Source organism: Mastigoproctus giganteus, chromosome 12, assembly GCF_048544385.1.
Source record: "Mastigoproctus giganteus isolate SK-2022 chromosome 12, ASM4854438v1, whole genome shotgun sequence".
NCBI classification, from domain to species: domain Eukaryota; kingdom Metazoa; phylum Arthropoda; class Arachnida; order Uropygi; family Thelyphonidae; genus Mastigoproctus; species Mastigoproctus giganteus.
In genome coordinates, this window is record NC_143586.1 from 102,956,030 (window position 1) to 102,972,831 (window position 16,802).

The following is a 16,802-nucleotide window of genomic DNA, read 5'->3' on the forward strand; positions in this document are numbered from 1 at the left end:
ATGGTTCGACTGTTGATGATCCTGCTCAGATAGCAAACAAACTGAATGAGTATTTTGCATCTACATTCACACATGAGGAATTATTAAGGTTTGAAAATGGCAGAAGGTTTTCAAATTGTAGCAGGATACTTAATGATTTTGTAATAACTGAGAGCAAAGTGGAGGAGAAATTTTTGAAGTTAAACATAAGAAAAGCACTTGGGGTGGATGGGAACTATCCAGTTATATTAAAGGAGGCGGGAAAGCAATTAAGCAAACCCTTAGCCATAATTATGAGAGCATCCTTGGACTCAGGGGAGGTTCCCACGGACTGGAGGTGGGACAATGTATCATACCAATTCACAAAGGGGGTTTAAAAGGTGACACAAGTAACTATAGACCTGTTAGTTTAACTTGTTTTCTTGGGGAAAATAATGGAGTCGCTGGTTAAAGAAGCATTGTAGGATCATCTAGACAAGACTGCATTAATAGTTAAGACACAGCATGGGTTTGTTAAAGGGAGGTCTTGTTATTTGTTATTTGTTTTTTTTAGGAGCATTAGCAACTAAGGCCATATTGCTCCGGGATATGCAGTGGTCATTCCCTGACCTTTCCGCATCCTCCGTATTTGGTGGTGATGGGCTCGAACCCCGGTCTAATCAAGAAGCGTGTGTTACGCACTGCTGCTTCTTCCCACCTGGCTATGGAGGCGCCATAATGGGAGGTCTTGTCTGAGCAATTTGATTGGATACTATAATGTGGTCACAAAGGAACTGAATGCCAAAAATAATTTTGATATCATATACTTGGATTTCAGGAAAACTTTTGATACTGTTGCACACGGATGACTACTATACAAATTGGAGAGGTATGGCATTAAGGGTAATTTGCTACAATGGATACAGGGATGGTTGAGTGGGAGACGACAGAGAGTGGCAATCAATGGACTCTGTTCTTCATGGACAAATGTTATTTGTGGAGTTCCCCAGGGTTCAGTGTCGAGCCCATTGTTGTTTTGTATATTTATCAATTATATTGATGAAGGTATATCAGGTTTAATATTCAAGTTTGCAGATAATACAAAGGTTGGCAGGGTTGTTAATGACAGTAAAGACAGTTTGCTACTCTAGATCTAGATCTGGATCTAGATAAGTTGGGGAAATAGGCTGAGAAGTGGCAACTGAAGTTTAACATTAACAAATGCAAAGTACTGCATATGGGTAGCAATAACTGAAGAGAAATGTATCAACTGTGTGGTACTACACAGTGCGAAGTGGAAAGTGAAAAAGACTTGGGGCTAATTGTGTAGACAAATATGAAGTTCATTGAGCAGTGCAGATAGGCTGCCAGGGCAGGTCATGGAGTCTTGTCAATGATATATAGGAATTTTGCTAGCAGGGACAGGGAAGTGATTATCCCGTTATACAAGGCAATGGTCAGGCCACATCTAGCTTACTGTGTACAGGTATGGAGGCCTCATTTTAGGAAGGATGTAGAGTTGCTAGAATGAGTACAAAGAAAGGCAACAAGATTGGTGAGGTGAACAAAGGGGTGCTCTTACCAAGAAAGGCTTAAGTTCTGCAAATTGCAGGGCCTGGAGAGTAGGCACCTGCGAGGTGATCTGATTGAGGTGTATAAGGCCTTAAATAGGTTGAGCAAGCTGAAAAAATGCTGATGGGATTTTTCCTCTTGCTCAGATTAATAATCTGAGGGTGCATGGTTTCAAATTGAGGAACGACAGTTGCAGAATAGATGTGCAGAAATTTACCTTTAGCCAGATGGTAGTTGATTGGTGGAACAGCTTTCCATCTTTTGTTATGGAAGTTGACAGCCTAAATAAATTTAAGGCTGAGGTGGACAGGCATTTGGAACGAATGGAGGGGTGAAATGGGAGGGGATTTTTTTTGGCTGATGCTGCATAAGCTTGCTTTCTTGCATTATATGCCTCTACTAATGCTAACGCTAATCGAATTATGCATTTGCTGAAATTGGAGCATCATTTAATCATCAAGTTTCTCACCAAAGAAGGAAATGGGCCAAAGGTCATTCATGAAAGGAACATGTATGGCAACAGTGCACCTTCAAGAGTACCAGGTAAAATTCTGGTCAAAACAATTCAAGTGGAGTAGAGAGTTCATCGAAGATGATCTACATCCAGGAAGGCCGGTAACAGTGACCACTACAGAAATGTGCAAGCTGTGTAAACCCTTGTTCTGAATGACAGACATTTAAAGGTGTCCCAAATCTCTAGGAATGTGACATATCTGAGGAAACAGTTATAACCATCATCTATGAACATTTGGGGATCAGTAAGGTCAGTGCAAGGTGGGTCCCCAGATTTCTGACCCCTGTGCAAAAGCAAATCAGAGTACGGTGTTGTGGGGAGGATTTAGGCTTTCTGGAAGGGATCTTGAAACTTTCATCTCCAGAATTGTAACGGGTGAGGAAACATGGGTTCATCACTGGGATCCTGAGACCAAGCAAGAATCAAAGCAATGGAAGCACAAGGGTTCTCCCCACCCAAAAAATTTGGACACAACCTTCAGCTGGCAAGATTATGAATGTGGAGTGCTGAGGGAATTTTGTACATTCACTACTTAGAACACAAGCAGACAGTCACTAGGGAGTCATATGCATTCCTGCTGTACAACCTCAGGTGGGAAGGAGCAGCCGTGCGTAGCACACGCTTCTTGATTAGACTCGGGGTTCGAGCCCATCACCACCAAATATGGAGGATGCGGAAAGGTCAGGGAATGACCACCGCATATCCCGGAGCAATATGGCCTTAGTTGCTAATGCTCCTAAAAACCAAATAACAAACAACAAACTGTACAACCTAAGGGAGATCATAAAGGAAAATGCAGTGGAAATCTTTCCAGAAATGTGCTGCTTCTTCAGGACAATGCACCACTGCACAGGTCACATGCTGCTGCTGCTGCTGCAACTTTACAGAATTCACCCATCAACCTTACAGTATGGATCTGGCCCCCAGTGACTATTTCCTGTTTCAACACTTCAAGAAAAACTTACATGGACGTCACTTTGCTGATTATAATGAACTGAAGTCTACTGTTCCTGCATTCTTTGATGGACAGGACAAAGAATTTTATTTGTCTGGTATTTCCTCATTTGCCAACAAAATAGAACAAGTGTATTGAAGTTCAGAGGAGTTACATTGAAAAATAAAACCAGATTTTTGCCTTTATCTCATTTCCTTTACAGGTAGGTACATAATTTATTGAATGCCCTTCGTATAAGCTGAAACATGTTGGGATTACTGCAAAGATTCTAAGATTGAATGCAGGGTGGCTGCAGGACATATAGCAGAAAGTTATAATCAACAGATATTCTTCAGATTGGTGTAGTCAGAAGTGAAGTCCCCCAAAGATTGATTCCATTGATTTTTAAACAACAATGATGAAGGGATAAAGGGCATATTGTCAAAATTTTCACACAACATAAGCATTGGGAGAGTTGTTAATGACTAGTACTAAGCAATGCTCCTTCAGGATGACTTAAACTGGCAGCTGTGTTTTAAATTGGAATAGCAACCCCAAAATAAATTATACAATTGGTGGGGTTGATAAAAAATTGTACAGGAAGAGAGGGATCTGGAAGTTATGATATGGACAGACAAGAAGCTTTCTGAGCAGTGTAATCATTCAGGAAATAAAGCCCATGGTATCCTGTCGACGATTTATCAAACATTATCCTGTAGAAGTAGGGAGGTTGTAATCTCACTGTATAAGGCATTATAAAACCACATTTAGCATGCTACATCCAAGTAAGAAGACCTCACTAAAAATAAACCGAGCTTCTTGAAAGGGTCCAAAGGCAGGCAACTCACATGGTGAGATTGCCAAATGGGTGAGGAAAGCAACCAGGCACCTTAAAGGGGAGGGGGATCTGACTGAAGTTTATATGGCTCTGGGAGGGATTACTAAAATGAAAGAAGGTGGAATTTTGATTGTTATAAAGAATCCCAGAATGAGGGGCCATAAATTCAAATTACAGGGGAAGAGGTTTTGACTAGATTGTAGGAAGTTTTCTTTTAGCCAGCAAGTTGTTGATTACTGGAACAAGTTGCCTCTGCAGGTAGCTGAGGCCAACAGTTTGAGGAAATTCAAAGGTCAACTGGATAGTTACCTACATGAGGAGGGAATTGAACAATTTGTATTTTCCTATCTACTTTTTTTTTTTTTTTTTTACCTGTGCAACAAAAGCCTGTGGAAGACTGCTGTACAACAGAGGAGTATAGAGGGAGTTGCATCCCTATACTAATACTCATACTCTAAATCAGTGGTTTGAAGCATAGGGTTGAAACTCCCCTAAAAGGGTCGTGCAACACAAAATTGAGGGGCTACGAGCAGTCTTCATTAGTTCAACAATTATTTTCTTCATTCTTTCAATCCTTTACTATACTGTAGTGGAATAGTCAATTCAACTATTATGCAACGTAAATGTTCAGGTGAACATCCGAAAAGATACTGAATAGTTTTTTTTTAACTTAGTATTTATCTATGTGTGACTATGTCAGTCTCATTTTGTACAGCTGTGTGGAACGAGTCATTGTTAAGATCCAAGATGTTAAATTGTTGCAATAAAAATTCTAGGAGACGCTGTATATTTTCACGCTGTATTTCCATGCAGTCAGTCCTTAGCATTAGTTGTGCATTTTGCCTTAGTTGATAAACATATCCGATTTTATTGTAAGTGAATTCCCTAGTTGTTTTTCCCATACTTATCTTTGTGAACTTGGATTTTCTAGTTTAGTATCAATTAAATCAAGTGAGAAACAAACTGACAGATGTTGAGAGCGAATTACGTGTTCTAAGTAATATGTGCCCCATAACTGACAAGTTGTGTTTAAAAGATAAATAAAATTCTTTAACATATATATTTAAAATTTTAAAAATATATATGTTATTCCAAATGTAATAAATAGCATAAATAATAAATTTACTGGACAGGCATTTGGAGAGAATGGTGTGATTTTTGTTTTTTTTTTTTTTTTTTTTTTTTGGCTGATGCTGCATAAGCTCATACAATTGCTTTCTTGCATAACATGCCACTACTACTACTACTACTTATTTCTGTTAACAATGCGCTTCTTATTAGTTATCATAGAATGGGACAGTTAACTTCTTTACGTCTTTATTACGATGAAGTTATACATGTGGGCGCATAACCTCTTTCTGTACATAGTTATGAGTAAATTGATTTTGTTACTTAGTGCATCAGTCCAAGACTATTCATATTGTGGGATCACTTCACTGCAAGTTGCCTGAATATTGCAACACACCAAATAAAAGGCACTGTGCTATTGGAGAAGTATATTGCTTTTTATTTAAAGTGTATGCCGTTAGCAAGTAGATATATCTCAATAATGATAAACAACTCAAAATGTGTGTATTTGCATTAAAAATTTGCATCAATAAAGTAATTTCAGTGGTAAAATTTTAACTTCTTATCATAAATACTTCCCATTTTCACAGAAATCGATTTTTTACATTACAAAAACTCATGGAGGGGGGCGTCGTAGCAACTAAACATTTGCCCAGAGGGCAAATAGAACTGATAGAGCTGCCTGAGAACCACTGCTCTAAATAAAAGGCACTGCTCCACTAGAGAAGAATACTGCCTTTTATTTATAAAAGCAAAAAAGTGAGACCAATGCACTAAGTAGCAAATCGTTTTGCTCATAGCTATGCACAGAAGGAGGCTATGGTTATGTACAGTGACTTTACATAGCTTTCATAACTTGAGGCTTTTGCCTAGCTTAACTATGTCTAATTTACTACTTGCATCTCACATACTGTGAGATGCAAGTAGTAAATTAGTAAAATATATCTGATCACTGGGTTGCTCAGGTCTTCACAATGCATATTTACCACTGATGCCCAGACCTGGGTTCCAACTGGAGTTGAAACCCAGGTCTGGGCAACGGCATACACTTTAAATAAAAAGCAATATACTTCTCCAATAGCACAGTGCCTTTTATTTGGTGTGTTGCAATATCAAGGCAACTTGCAGTGAAGTGACCCCACAATATGAATAGTCTTGGACTGATGCACTAAGTAACAAAATCAATTTACTCATAACTATGTACAGAAAGAGGTTATGCCCACATGTATAACTTCATCATAATAAAGACGTAAAGAAGTTAACTGTCCCATTCTATGATAACTAATAAGAAGCGCATTGTTAACAGAAATAAGTAGTAGTAGTGGCATGTGATGCAAGAAAGCAATTGTATGAGCTTATGCAGCATCAGCCAAAAAAAAAAAAAAAAAATCACGCCTTTCTCTCCAAATGCCTGTCCAGTTCCTCCTTAAATTTATTTAACCTATTGACTACAACGACAGATGGAAGTTTGTTCCAGCAATTAACCACCTGCTGGCTAAAGGCAAATTTCCGCACATCTATTCTACATCTGTCTTTTCTTAATTCAAGTCTGTGAGGAAGCCTGAAAATAATGCTTGTGTACAGAAATTGCTATTCATAGCCCAGAATTTGTATTCCTGTGTTTACTTCCTGTGGGAGATTCCTGAAGGACAACATCTAAAGAAATAATTCAGATACCACTGAAGAAATGAAAGTTGAAATCAGATTTTTTGAAGGGCATCTCTGAAGAAACACTGGCTGCAGTGTTTCTTGTGAATAGTCTTGGATGCAGGGTCAACAAAGTGAACATGTTTGTGCTTGAATAATAAACTCCTGTTTTTTTCATGTTTAATAACACCCATGCCAACATAGTACACGAAAGAAAATTTAGGTATTCAAATTTGTTGTCTTTTCCTGATGATCATGTAGATTATTTTACTGCAAAACTTCTAAATCTGAGAAATTACACAGAGAACAATTCTTTTGGTTCTGTTGCATGAATTATAACCAGAATAATCTTAACACCCACACAGAGAAGCTCCACACAAGTGTTTAAAGACAAGGCAGTTCTCTAACATCTCATCTTAATAATCATTGAAATGATCCCCAGCATCTGTTCATCTTGCAGATGCTACCTACTTACATTTCCTCCACAGAAACCTACTCACTTCTTAACAACCCATCAGCCATTTTATATAACTTATTTTTCACATAAGGCATCGGTGCCTCCATAGCCAGGTGGGCAGGAGCAGCAGTGAGTAGCACACGTTTCTTGATTAGACTGGGGTTCGAGCCCGTGCCCACCAAATATGGAGGATGCGGAAAGGTCAGGGAATGACCACCGCATATCCCCTGAGCAATATGGCCTTAGTTGCTAATGCTCCAAAAAACCAAATAACAAACATAAGGCATCTCCAACTTCAGAAAACAAAGACAGGATGTTTAGGTTGATTTATGCATGGTGATGGCTACAGTTATGGTAAACTTCAATAGATATCTGGCGATTACACAGTGCATAAATTATAACCAATGAGCCAAAAATGAAAAAAAAAAAAAAAAAAAACCACCACAGGAGACAAACCATATCATGATTTTCATATCCCATTTGGATTGGCTGCAATCTATACATTTCAATTGCAACAGTAATAAACTTTGTGTTACAAATAAGTGCAGAAAGAATTTGGGACTCAAGGTCCTCAAACATTTACAACTCGCATATTTAATTAACAAAAAACAGGATTAAAAATTCTTGTTCCTTAGATACATAATCAATGTTTACAATTTTACAAAAATCTTATGTAATACTACTTTTTCAGCTACACAGTCATAAAAATTTTAAGACTTTTACCATTAATATTTTTTTAAAACTAATTAGAAAAAAAAATTAAACACAATGTTGATTCATATAGTAAATTAGCAAATACAATTAATAAGAATCATGCTGATGCAGAATAAACTTACCAATACATGTTTTGTTGTCATCAGACAGTTCATAATGAGTGGGACAAGCACAATGGTGAGTATAGGATTTGTGATGTTCTGAGCTTGGAAGAGCCAGACACAAATGAGAACAGCCACCATTGTTAACTGCACATGGATTCCAACCTGGTTTTATGAAAAAATAATAAAACTGAACACAATTTAAAAATGTAGACTACAACTTTTCCTCTTGCTAATATGAGAGAAAAAAAATAAATAATTGAATTTTTTTTTATATATATTCAATAAAAATCTTATTATTATAACAGCTTTTAGGGTGGGGGGGAATGAAAATAATTTTTAATACCTTTTATTTTGTTAAACAACAAACAAGTAACAGTTTTTTAAACAAGCTTCAGTGCCTTAGTTTTTTAATTTTGTTGTGAATTCCTAAGATTTTAAGGTTTCATGTTCTTTTAAAGTACACTTAGACCTCATTTCTTTTAGTCAGTCATGTGATTCTTTCCTCGAAGTTAGGAATTAGGGAAATTAACAACTATGAGGTTTGAGAATTTCCTTAAAATGGTGGGGGGGGGGGGGATATTACTGAAAAGGTGAGAAAACAAATGTTTAAAATTCCAGTTTTAATCTTAAGAATCACAAATGTTTAGGGCACCCTCCCCAATGAAAAGGTTCTTTGACTATCCCAGATTTTATACCTTTGTGACGATTCAATTGGTAATGTATCCACAAGCATTCTTCCATATTGTCAGATGAAAGTATTGTCCAGATACTGGAGTCACAATTTGGGTTGGGGATTATGAATTGCTCAGGAAAATTTCAGTGAAGAGGGGGGGGGGGGGGCAAAAATAAATCTTTCTTTATCTGTAAGTATGTTGTGTGAATTGGAAATATGAATACCTGACTGAAATATCTATGAGAGCTGATCAATAAAGTATGATCATATAGTTATGAACTGTACTACTTACTATTTCAAGCTGAGCTGCAGAATTTAAGACTAAACCAAGTCTTAAATTCCGGCATCATAGCAATGCATATGCACATCGTGTGATCTTGGCCACTGGTCAAGTTTATGGCTGTTCAGTTTTGCCTAAGTAACAATGGCCATGACGTGCCAGGAATAGTATGTTGCTCTTAAATTTTGTTTCTATCTCAAGAAAACATCAACTGAAGCATATGAAATGTTAAAAGAGGCTTATGGCAAATCTTACGCTTCCATATAGCACAGCTCGCAGGTGGTTTAGAATGCTTAAAAACAGATGTGATTCAATTACAAAAATTGATAGTGCTGGAGCTCCAACCACTGCTGTTGTTGTTGTTGGTTATTTGGTTTTTAGGAGCATTAGCAACTAAGGCCATATTGCTCCGAGATATGCGGTGGTCATTCCTGACCTTTCAGCATCCTCCATATTTGGTAGTCACAGGCTCGAACCCCGGTCTAATCAAGAAGCGTTTGCTACATACTGCTGCTCCTGGCTACGGAGGCACCTCCAATCACTGCTGTCACCACATAAACCATAACATTGGATATGATAATCATCACATAACAGAGATGTTGAGAATATTAGTAAGAAGCACACATGGTATTCTCCATGACCATTTGCATATGACATTTGTTTGTGCGTGCTGGGTTCCAGGACTACTCACACCTGAACAACAGCAAGTTCGCATGGAAGTCTGTCAGGAGTTGCAATAGATCGTCACTGAAGATGGTGAGGTTCTGCACAAGGTGATAATGGCAAATGAGATGTGACTTCATCATTTCAATCCAGAGAGTAAGCAACACAACTGTGTTTAGAAGCTATGTCATCACCAACACTGAAAAAAGCAAATGTTGTGGCTTCTGCAGGAAAGATTATGTAGTAGTAGTAGTAGTGGCATGTGATGCAAGAAAGCAAGTGTATGAGCTTATGCAGCATCAGCCAAAAAAAAAAAAAATTTTACAAAACAAATCCCACTAAATGTTTGTCCAGTTCCTCCTTGAATTTATTTAACCTATCAACTTCCATGACAGACGGAAGTTTGTTCCAGCAATTAACTACCCACTAGCTAAAGGCAAATTTCCGCACATCTATTCTACATCTGTCTTTCCTCAATTTGAATTTATGCCGCCTTAGGTTCGTAATCTGAACAAGTGGAAGAATCCCATCAGAACTCAGCATGCTCAACCCATTCAAGGCCTTATACACCTCAATCAGATCACCTCGCAGGTGCCTAGTCTCCAACCGCTGCAATTTGCAGAACTTAAGCCTCTCTTGATCCTTTCATTCCTCCAACCAATTTTGTTGCCCTTCTCTGTACACGCTCAAGCAAATCTACATCCTTCCTAAAATGAGGCCTCCAGACCTGTACGCAGTACTCAAGGCGTGGCCTGACCATTGCCTTATATAGAGGGACAACACCTCCTTTTCCCTGCTAGCAAAATTCCTATATATCGTTGACAAAACCCCATGACCTGCCCTGGCAGCCTGTCTGCATTGCTCAGAAAACTTCATATCTGACTGCACAATTACTCCCAGGTCTTTTTCATTTTCTACCACCTTAAGTGTAGTACCACACAGTTGGTACGTTTCTCTGGGGTTACTTCTAACCATATGCAGTACTTTGAATTTGTCAAGGTTAAACTTCAGTTGCCACTTCTCAGCCCATCTGCCCAAATTTTCTAGACCCTGTTGCAGTAGCACACTACCATTACTAACCCTGCCAACCTTTGTATCATCTGCAAACTTCGACACTAAGCCTGATATACCTTCATCAATATCATTGATAAATATACAAAACAACAGTGGACCCAACACCGAACCCTGTAGGACTCCACTAATAACATTAGTCCAAGAAGAACAGCACCCAATGATTACCACCCTCTGTCTTCTTCCACTCAACCATCCTTTTATGCATTGTAGCAACTTACTCTTAATACCACTGAGAAAACAAATATAGATACATATAATTATAACCCAGTTTAATGTAAAATATACTAATAAGTAGCAGGCAGTAAATTTTGAGACTAATGAGTCTCTTTATCAACTGAAATTCAAATACAACGGATAAGTGCAATGAGCTGAGTGAAGCACGTTATTCATGTGCTATTGTTGTTGCACAGACGCGCGCTGCTTTACTCCACTGATCATCTAGCATTAAAATGGTTGTCTCTAGGATGGGGTGTAGACGTATGCCTTTGTGGCGGTTTATTGCCTTTGGATTGTTTAATATGTTAAGTGACTCTAGCCATAGGCGGTGGCGAAAGTGTCGTGAGTGGTCTACTATTTCAAAGTCACGTTTGGGATCAAGATCGTGGTTGGTGGCCCAAAAATGTTCCGCGACTGCGGACTGGTCAGTTTCGGCAAGCCGGATTGTTCTGTAATGTTATGTAAGGTGATCTTGGAGATGCCTTGATGTTTCTCCTATGTAGCAGCTGTCACAGTCTCTACAGGTGATGCGATATACTACATTGCTGCGTAAGAGAGGTGTGACAGGGGTCTTCACACTGGAGACAATGAATGTAGGTTTCTGCAGGGTAACTGCACGCATTTGATGTTGTAATTTTTCTAAGAATCTTCGAGATCCGTCCTGACAAGCCTGGATAATAGGGAATGTAGGCGGATGGTATACCGTCTTGGTTCAGTGGTCTTGGGTGGGATGTGAGTTCTTGTGCCTGTAATAGGCACCTGCTTAGCACATGGGATGGATAACCACATTTGGTTAGATCCGCCTTCACACGGGAGATCTCGTTACGTCTAATTGCATCAGTGCTGGAATGGCTCCAAGCCCTGGAGAATACGGTGCGGGTAGTGCTATTGAGACGACTTGGTGCGTGGCCAGATCTGTAGTTAGTGAATTGTCTGCACCACGTAGGTTTGTGGTATACTGAAGTCTCTAGATGTGGGCCTACGCAATGCACTAAGACATCCAGGAACGGGAGCGCATCGTTGACCTCTAACTCTATAGTAAACTTGATGAAATTAGATAGGGAGTTGAGGTATTCCAGTAGTGCTGTTTCAGAGCCACGTGGTATTACAGTAAAAATATCGTCAACATATCTGCACCATGTTGTAATAGGTGTATCTGCTCCTCCAGAACTAACAGGGGCACCCATAGTAGTGCCATGTACCTGCTGGTAGACTGAATCCTCAAAAGTGAAGATGCTGCTTGATAAGCATAGGATTATCAGCTTGCTTGGACTGTTTAGGATTCTTTCACCAGAGGTTTGCAGTTCAGAAATTATACGTATCTATATTTGTTCTCTCAACCATAGACCCCAGTACACCAGGCCCATTCGTTACTTAATACCATTCTGCTCCAATTTGTACAGTAGTTTTCCATGCGCAACAGTGTCAAAAGCTTTCCTGAAATACAAGTATATGATATCAAAATTATTTTTGATATCATATACTTTGTAACCACATCATAATAATCAATCAAATTTGTCAGACAAGACTTTCCCTTGGAAAGGCTTGTCTTGTTGTGTTATGGTCATTTTTTTTTTTTTTTTTTTTGACATTCAAGGAATGGTTGATGAGCTGTCACATCATATGAATGTTACAGGACCTTACTACAGAACTGTACTGCACACTTTGCAGGATCACGTTTCTCGCAAAAAACCACAACTGCATGCAGGTGAGTGGATGCTGCATCACAACAATGCGAGACCTCACAATGTGGAAAAATATGAATGATTAATAAAGGTATGTCAGGATTTAAAAAAAAATCATTCTTTATTAAACACCCCTCATAAAAGTATGTCCGGAATAGAAGATGGCTGTATGAGTGATTGAGTTTAAACTGTATGCAAAGCAAAGTTTAGTGTAGAGTTCCCCACTACTGAATATAAAAAAAAAAAAAAAAAATCATCTTTATGTGACTTGATGCTTGCAAAAAAAGAGTCCTGGATCAGAGGAAATCAAGTTATCAGTATCTTTTTTGTTGGAAAAGAGACTTTTAAGGCTCTCACTTTTCCATAATTTTGAAGCAGAATTCCTATTTAATTTTATGTACGAATTAGTGTCTGATAGTAAATTCAATTTTTTTTAGAAACACACAGCACAACAGAAATTTGTTCCACCTAAGCATTTACATGAATATCATTTATCAATGAGGATGTGTACACCATGTAGTCACATGCAGCAATAAAATACTTCCTCAGTAAACAAAAGAAGACTCTTGTCTGTTTTAGATGCTCCATGACCTTGGCAGAAGAAATGCCTAAGCTATGCCTAAATGTTGACATAATATTTAAAAGAAACAAGCAATTGCTTTATCCAAGCCAGAAGAGAAAAACATGACTAGACTTTTTTCATGAGTGAGGACGACATGCATAGGATTATCAGCTTGCTTGGACTGTTTAGGATTCTTTCACCAGAGGTTTGCAGTTCAGAAATTGTTTTTCTTCAGTTCATCGATTTATTTTCTTGTGGATCTTTGGACTTTTAAATCATGAACTGGATCTGAACACAAGTCAGTGCCACCCACTAGCAATTGCACGTTATATCTTTTCAATTTGGCAACCGTGAAAAGAACTTATACTACTTTTCTCACAACCTCTAACTTCCACCTCCAACTTCCTAAGGCCTCTTCAAGTTTTCTGACTGTAATTCTTCTCTCTTAAAGGATGACAGCAGACACTATAAATAGTGTGCTATACCAATAGATTCCATATCAATCACTGATGTTGATGGACATTCCGGAGAGGGTCAGGTTCCATACTGGTCCTTCCAACTTTGAAGCACTTATGCCATCTACTACAAATGTGGTGGATCTGGATATAGCAGTTTCTCAAACTGAATTTTTGCCCAAGTTTTAACGTTTGTATTTTGTTCGGTAGAACACAGAATTTCACAGTGGCTTGCAGTTCATTCATTATTTTCTTTGTGGGTATGTTACCTTGTTCAAGTCTGATTCTAGTTTACAGAAAGTATTGTGGACCTGCAGAGGCAAAAAATATACATGTTAGAGATGAATATAGGATAGGTTTAAATGTATATAGTTTTCATTAATAATCATTCTACTTTGTGTAATAAAATTAGTCTCAATCTTTTTTGATCACCCCAACATACTACTGCCTCGACAGTGAAGAGAAAGGAATGAATGACCAAACATGAGATCTGGAGAGGAGTATTCGGTGGGATGCAAGATGGGAAGCAGACTGAGCCATTCAATTTCAAAACTTACTATTTAACATGAAACAAAGAGGTTGGTTTCTTACAAATTCTTACAAAATTCTTTCTGAAAGATCTGGACAAATTTATTTCCTTCTCACTTTTTGTTCATCACCAAGATTTTTTTAAACCACCTCAAATGCATGTTCTTCATGTTCAGAACTCTAGTCAAACATAAATCTACTAGCTTCTATGTTCATGTTGAGTTATTTGCTAACTTTCAAACAGTGAACTGTCCTTGATGATGTCAGCTGGCCAGATCACCAGTCATCTTTAATATCTTCCATTAATTCCTTCTTGAAATTGCTTAACCTCTTTCCACACCCAAAAAATAAATAATTTGCTCTTAAAATTTCCCCTCTACATAAAACTTGATTTAGCATTTTCTATGGCATTTTTCTCAGATTTCATTAGTAAGTTAATGTTTATTATGTTTTAATGATTTAACCACCATTTTTTTAAAAGAAACAAGAAAGGACTGCAATCAAATCAACTCACATCACACAATACTGCTGACTTATGCAGTCAAATCAAAGTATCACCATAACAGTGTTGCCAAATGTCACACAAAAAAATTAGTCTAGTTATTATCATGTAATGTGAAAATATTTACTTTATGTAATGTTTGTTTGCAACTTTTTGAATTTTTAATTATTATAAAAAGTAGCACTTTCAATTTTTTTAAAAAATTTTATAAAAATAGTTAGCCCAACAAAAAACAGGGGGGTGGGATTGAAAAACTTAAGCTCTGTAGTATTAATAGTAAAAACAGAAGAAATGTCTGTATCTATGCATCTCTTCAAGATACAGTACTTTAAATAACCTCACTGGAAGGCTATTTTGTTATCTGATTAGTATGTTCACGGCCACCTATTTTTTGAGTTAGTCTATTCAGTTTACGATAATTTTCGAAAAGTTGAGAAATAACATTCCAAAGTCCAAAACACTCCAAAAATTTGTAAATAATGGTTAAAAAAGTAAAAGTCTGAAACTCATAGCTAAAAGCAACACTTAATTCTTTGTTGAGCTGTAAATCAAAACAAAACTTAATCAAAAGTTTATTCTATGTACATTTGTAAAATAATAAGAGGAGTTTACCTCAATATAGTATGTAGAACACTTCCATATGATACTCTCCAGAAATTAAAACGAAAAAATCGAAAACTTACATTAGAGTAAAAAATAAATAATTAAAAACCAATTTAACACAATTAAAAATCAATTTAACGCAATTAAAAAGATTCTAACGAAAATATTCAAAATGATTTTCCTTCCTTAAGAAGGTAAATCGTTACTCTAATGTAAGTTTTCGATTTTTTCGTTTAATTTGTGGACAGTATCATACGGAAGTGTTCTACATACTATATATTGAGGTAAACAACTCCTCTTATTATTTCAAATATTAATATCAACATAGAACATATTGAGTATTACAGCTCTGATTCATACTATCTAATTCTATGTAGTAGTAGTAGTAGTAGTAGTAGTAGTAGCAGTGGCACATGATGCAAGAAAGCAAGTGTAGGAGCTTATGCAGCATCAGCCAAAAAAAAAAAAAAAAAAAAAATCACACCATTCCCTCCAAATGCCTGTCCAGTTCCTCCTTAAATTTATTTAACCTATCAACTTCCACAACGACAGATGGAAGTTTGTTCCAGCAATTAACCACCCGCTGGCTAAAGGCAAATTTCCGCACATCTATTCTACATCTGTCCTTTCTTAATTTGAACTTATGTCCCCGTAGGTTGGTAATCTGAACAAGTGGAAGGATCCCATCAGAATTCAGCGTGCTCAACCCATTCAAGGCCTTATAGACCTCAATCAGATCACCGCGCAGGTGCCTAGTCTCCAGCCACTGCAATTTGCAGAACTTAAGCCTCTCTTGGTAAGAGAATCCCTTCATTCCCCTCACCAATCGTGTTGCTCTTCTCTGTACACGCTCAAGCAAATCTACATCCTTCCTAAAATGAGGCCTCCAGACCTGTACGCAGTACTCAAGGCGTGGCCTGACCATTGCCTTATACAGAGGGACAATCACCTCCTTTTCCCTGCTAGCAAAATTCCCATATATCATTGACAAAACCCCATGACCCACCCTAGCAGCCTGTCTGCACTGCTCAGAAAACTTCATATCTGACTGCACAATTACTCCCAGGTCTTTTTCATTTTCTACCACCTTAAGTGTAGTACCACACAGTTGGTACGTTTCTCTGGGGTTACTTCTACCCATATGCAGTACTTTGCATTTGTCAAGGTTGAACTTCAGTTGCCACTTCTTAGCCCATCTGCCCAAATTATCTAGATCCTGTTGCAGTAGCACACTGCCATTACTGTCATTAACAACCCTGCCAACCTTTGTGTCATCTGCAAACTTCGACATTAAGCCTGATATACCTTCATCAATATCATTGATAAATACACAAAACAACAGTGGACCCAACACCGAACCCTGTGGGACTCCACTAATAACATTAGTCCAAGAAGAGCAGCACCCATTGATTACCACCCTCTGTCTTCTCCCACTTAACCATCCTTTTATCCATTGTAGCAACTTACCCTTAATACCATTCTGCTCCAATTTGTACAGTAGTCTTCCATGCGCAACAGTGTAAAAGCTTTCCTGAAATCCAAGTATATGATATCAAAATTATTTTTTGCATCCAGTTCCTTTGTGACCACATCATAATAACCAATCAAATTTGTCAGACAAGACTTTCCCTTAACAAACCCATGCTGTGTTTGAATTATTGCTGCAGTCTTGTCTAGATGATCCTGCAATGCATCTTTAACCAGCGACTCCATTATTTTACCCGGAACAGAAGTTAAACTAACTGGTCTGTAATT

The 16,802-nt window shown here is 37.8% G+C and overlaps 1 protein-coding gene across 1 annotated transcript in view; it reads right to left on the reverse strand.

The window, feature by feature from the left end:
• The window catches only part of arr (low-density lipoprotein receptor-related protein 6), a 324,124-nt gene that overhangs the window by 50,565 nt on the left and 256,757 nt on the right, over window positions 1–16,802 (reverse strand). The window contains exon 14 of the mRNA XM_090386404.1: window positions 7,825–7,968. Coding sequence (XP_090242530.1) covers window positions 7,825–7,968 — 144 coding nt within the window. The remainder of the gene's footprint in view (window positions 1–7,824; window positions 7,969–16,802) is intronic.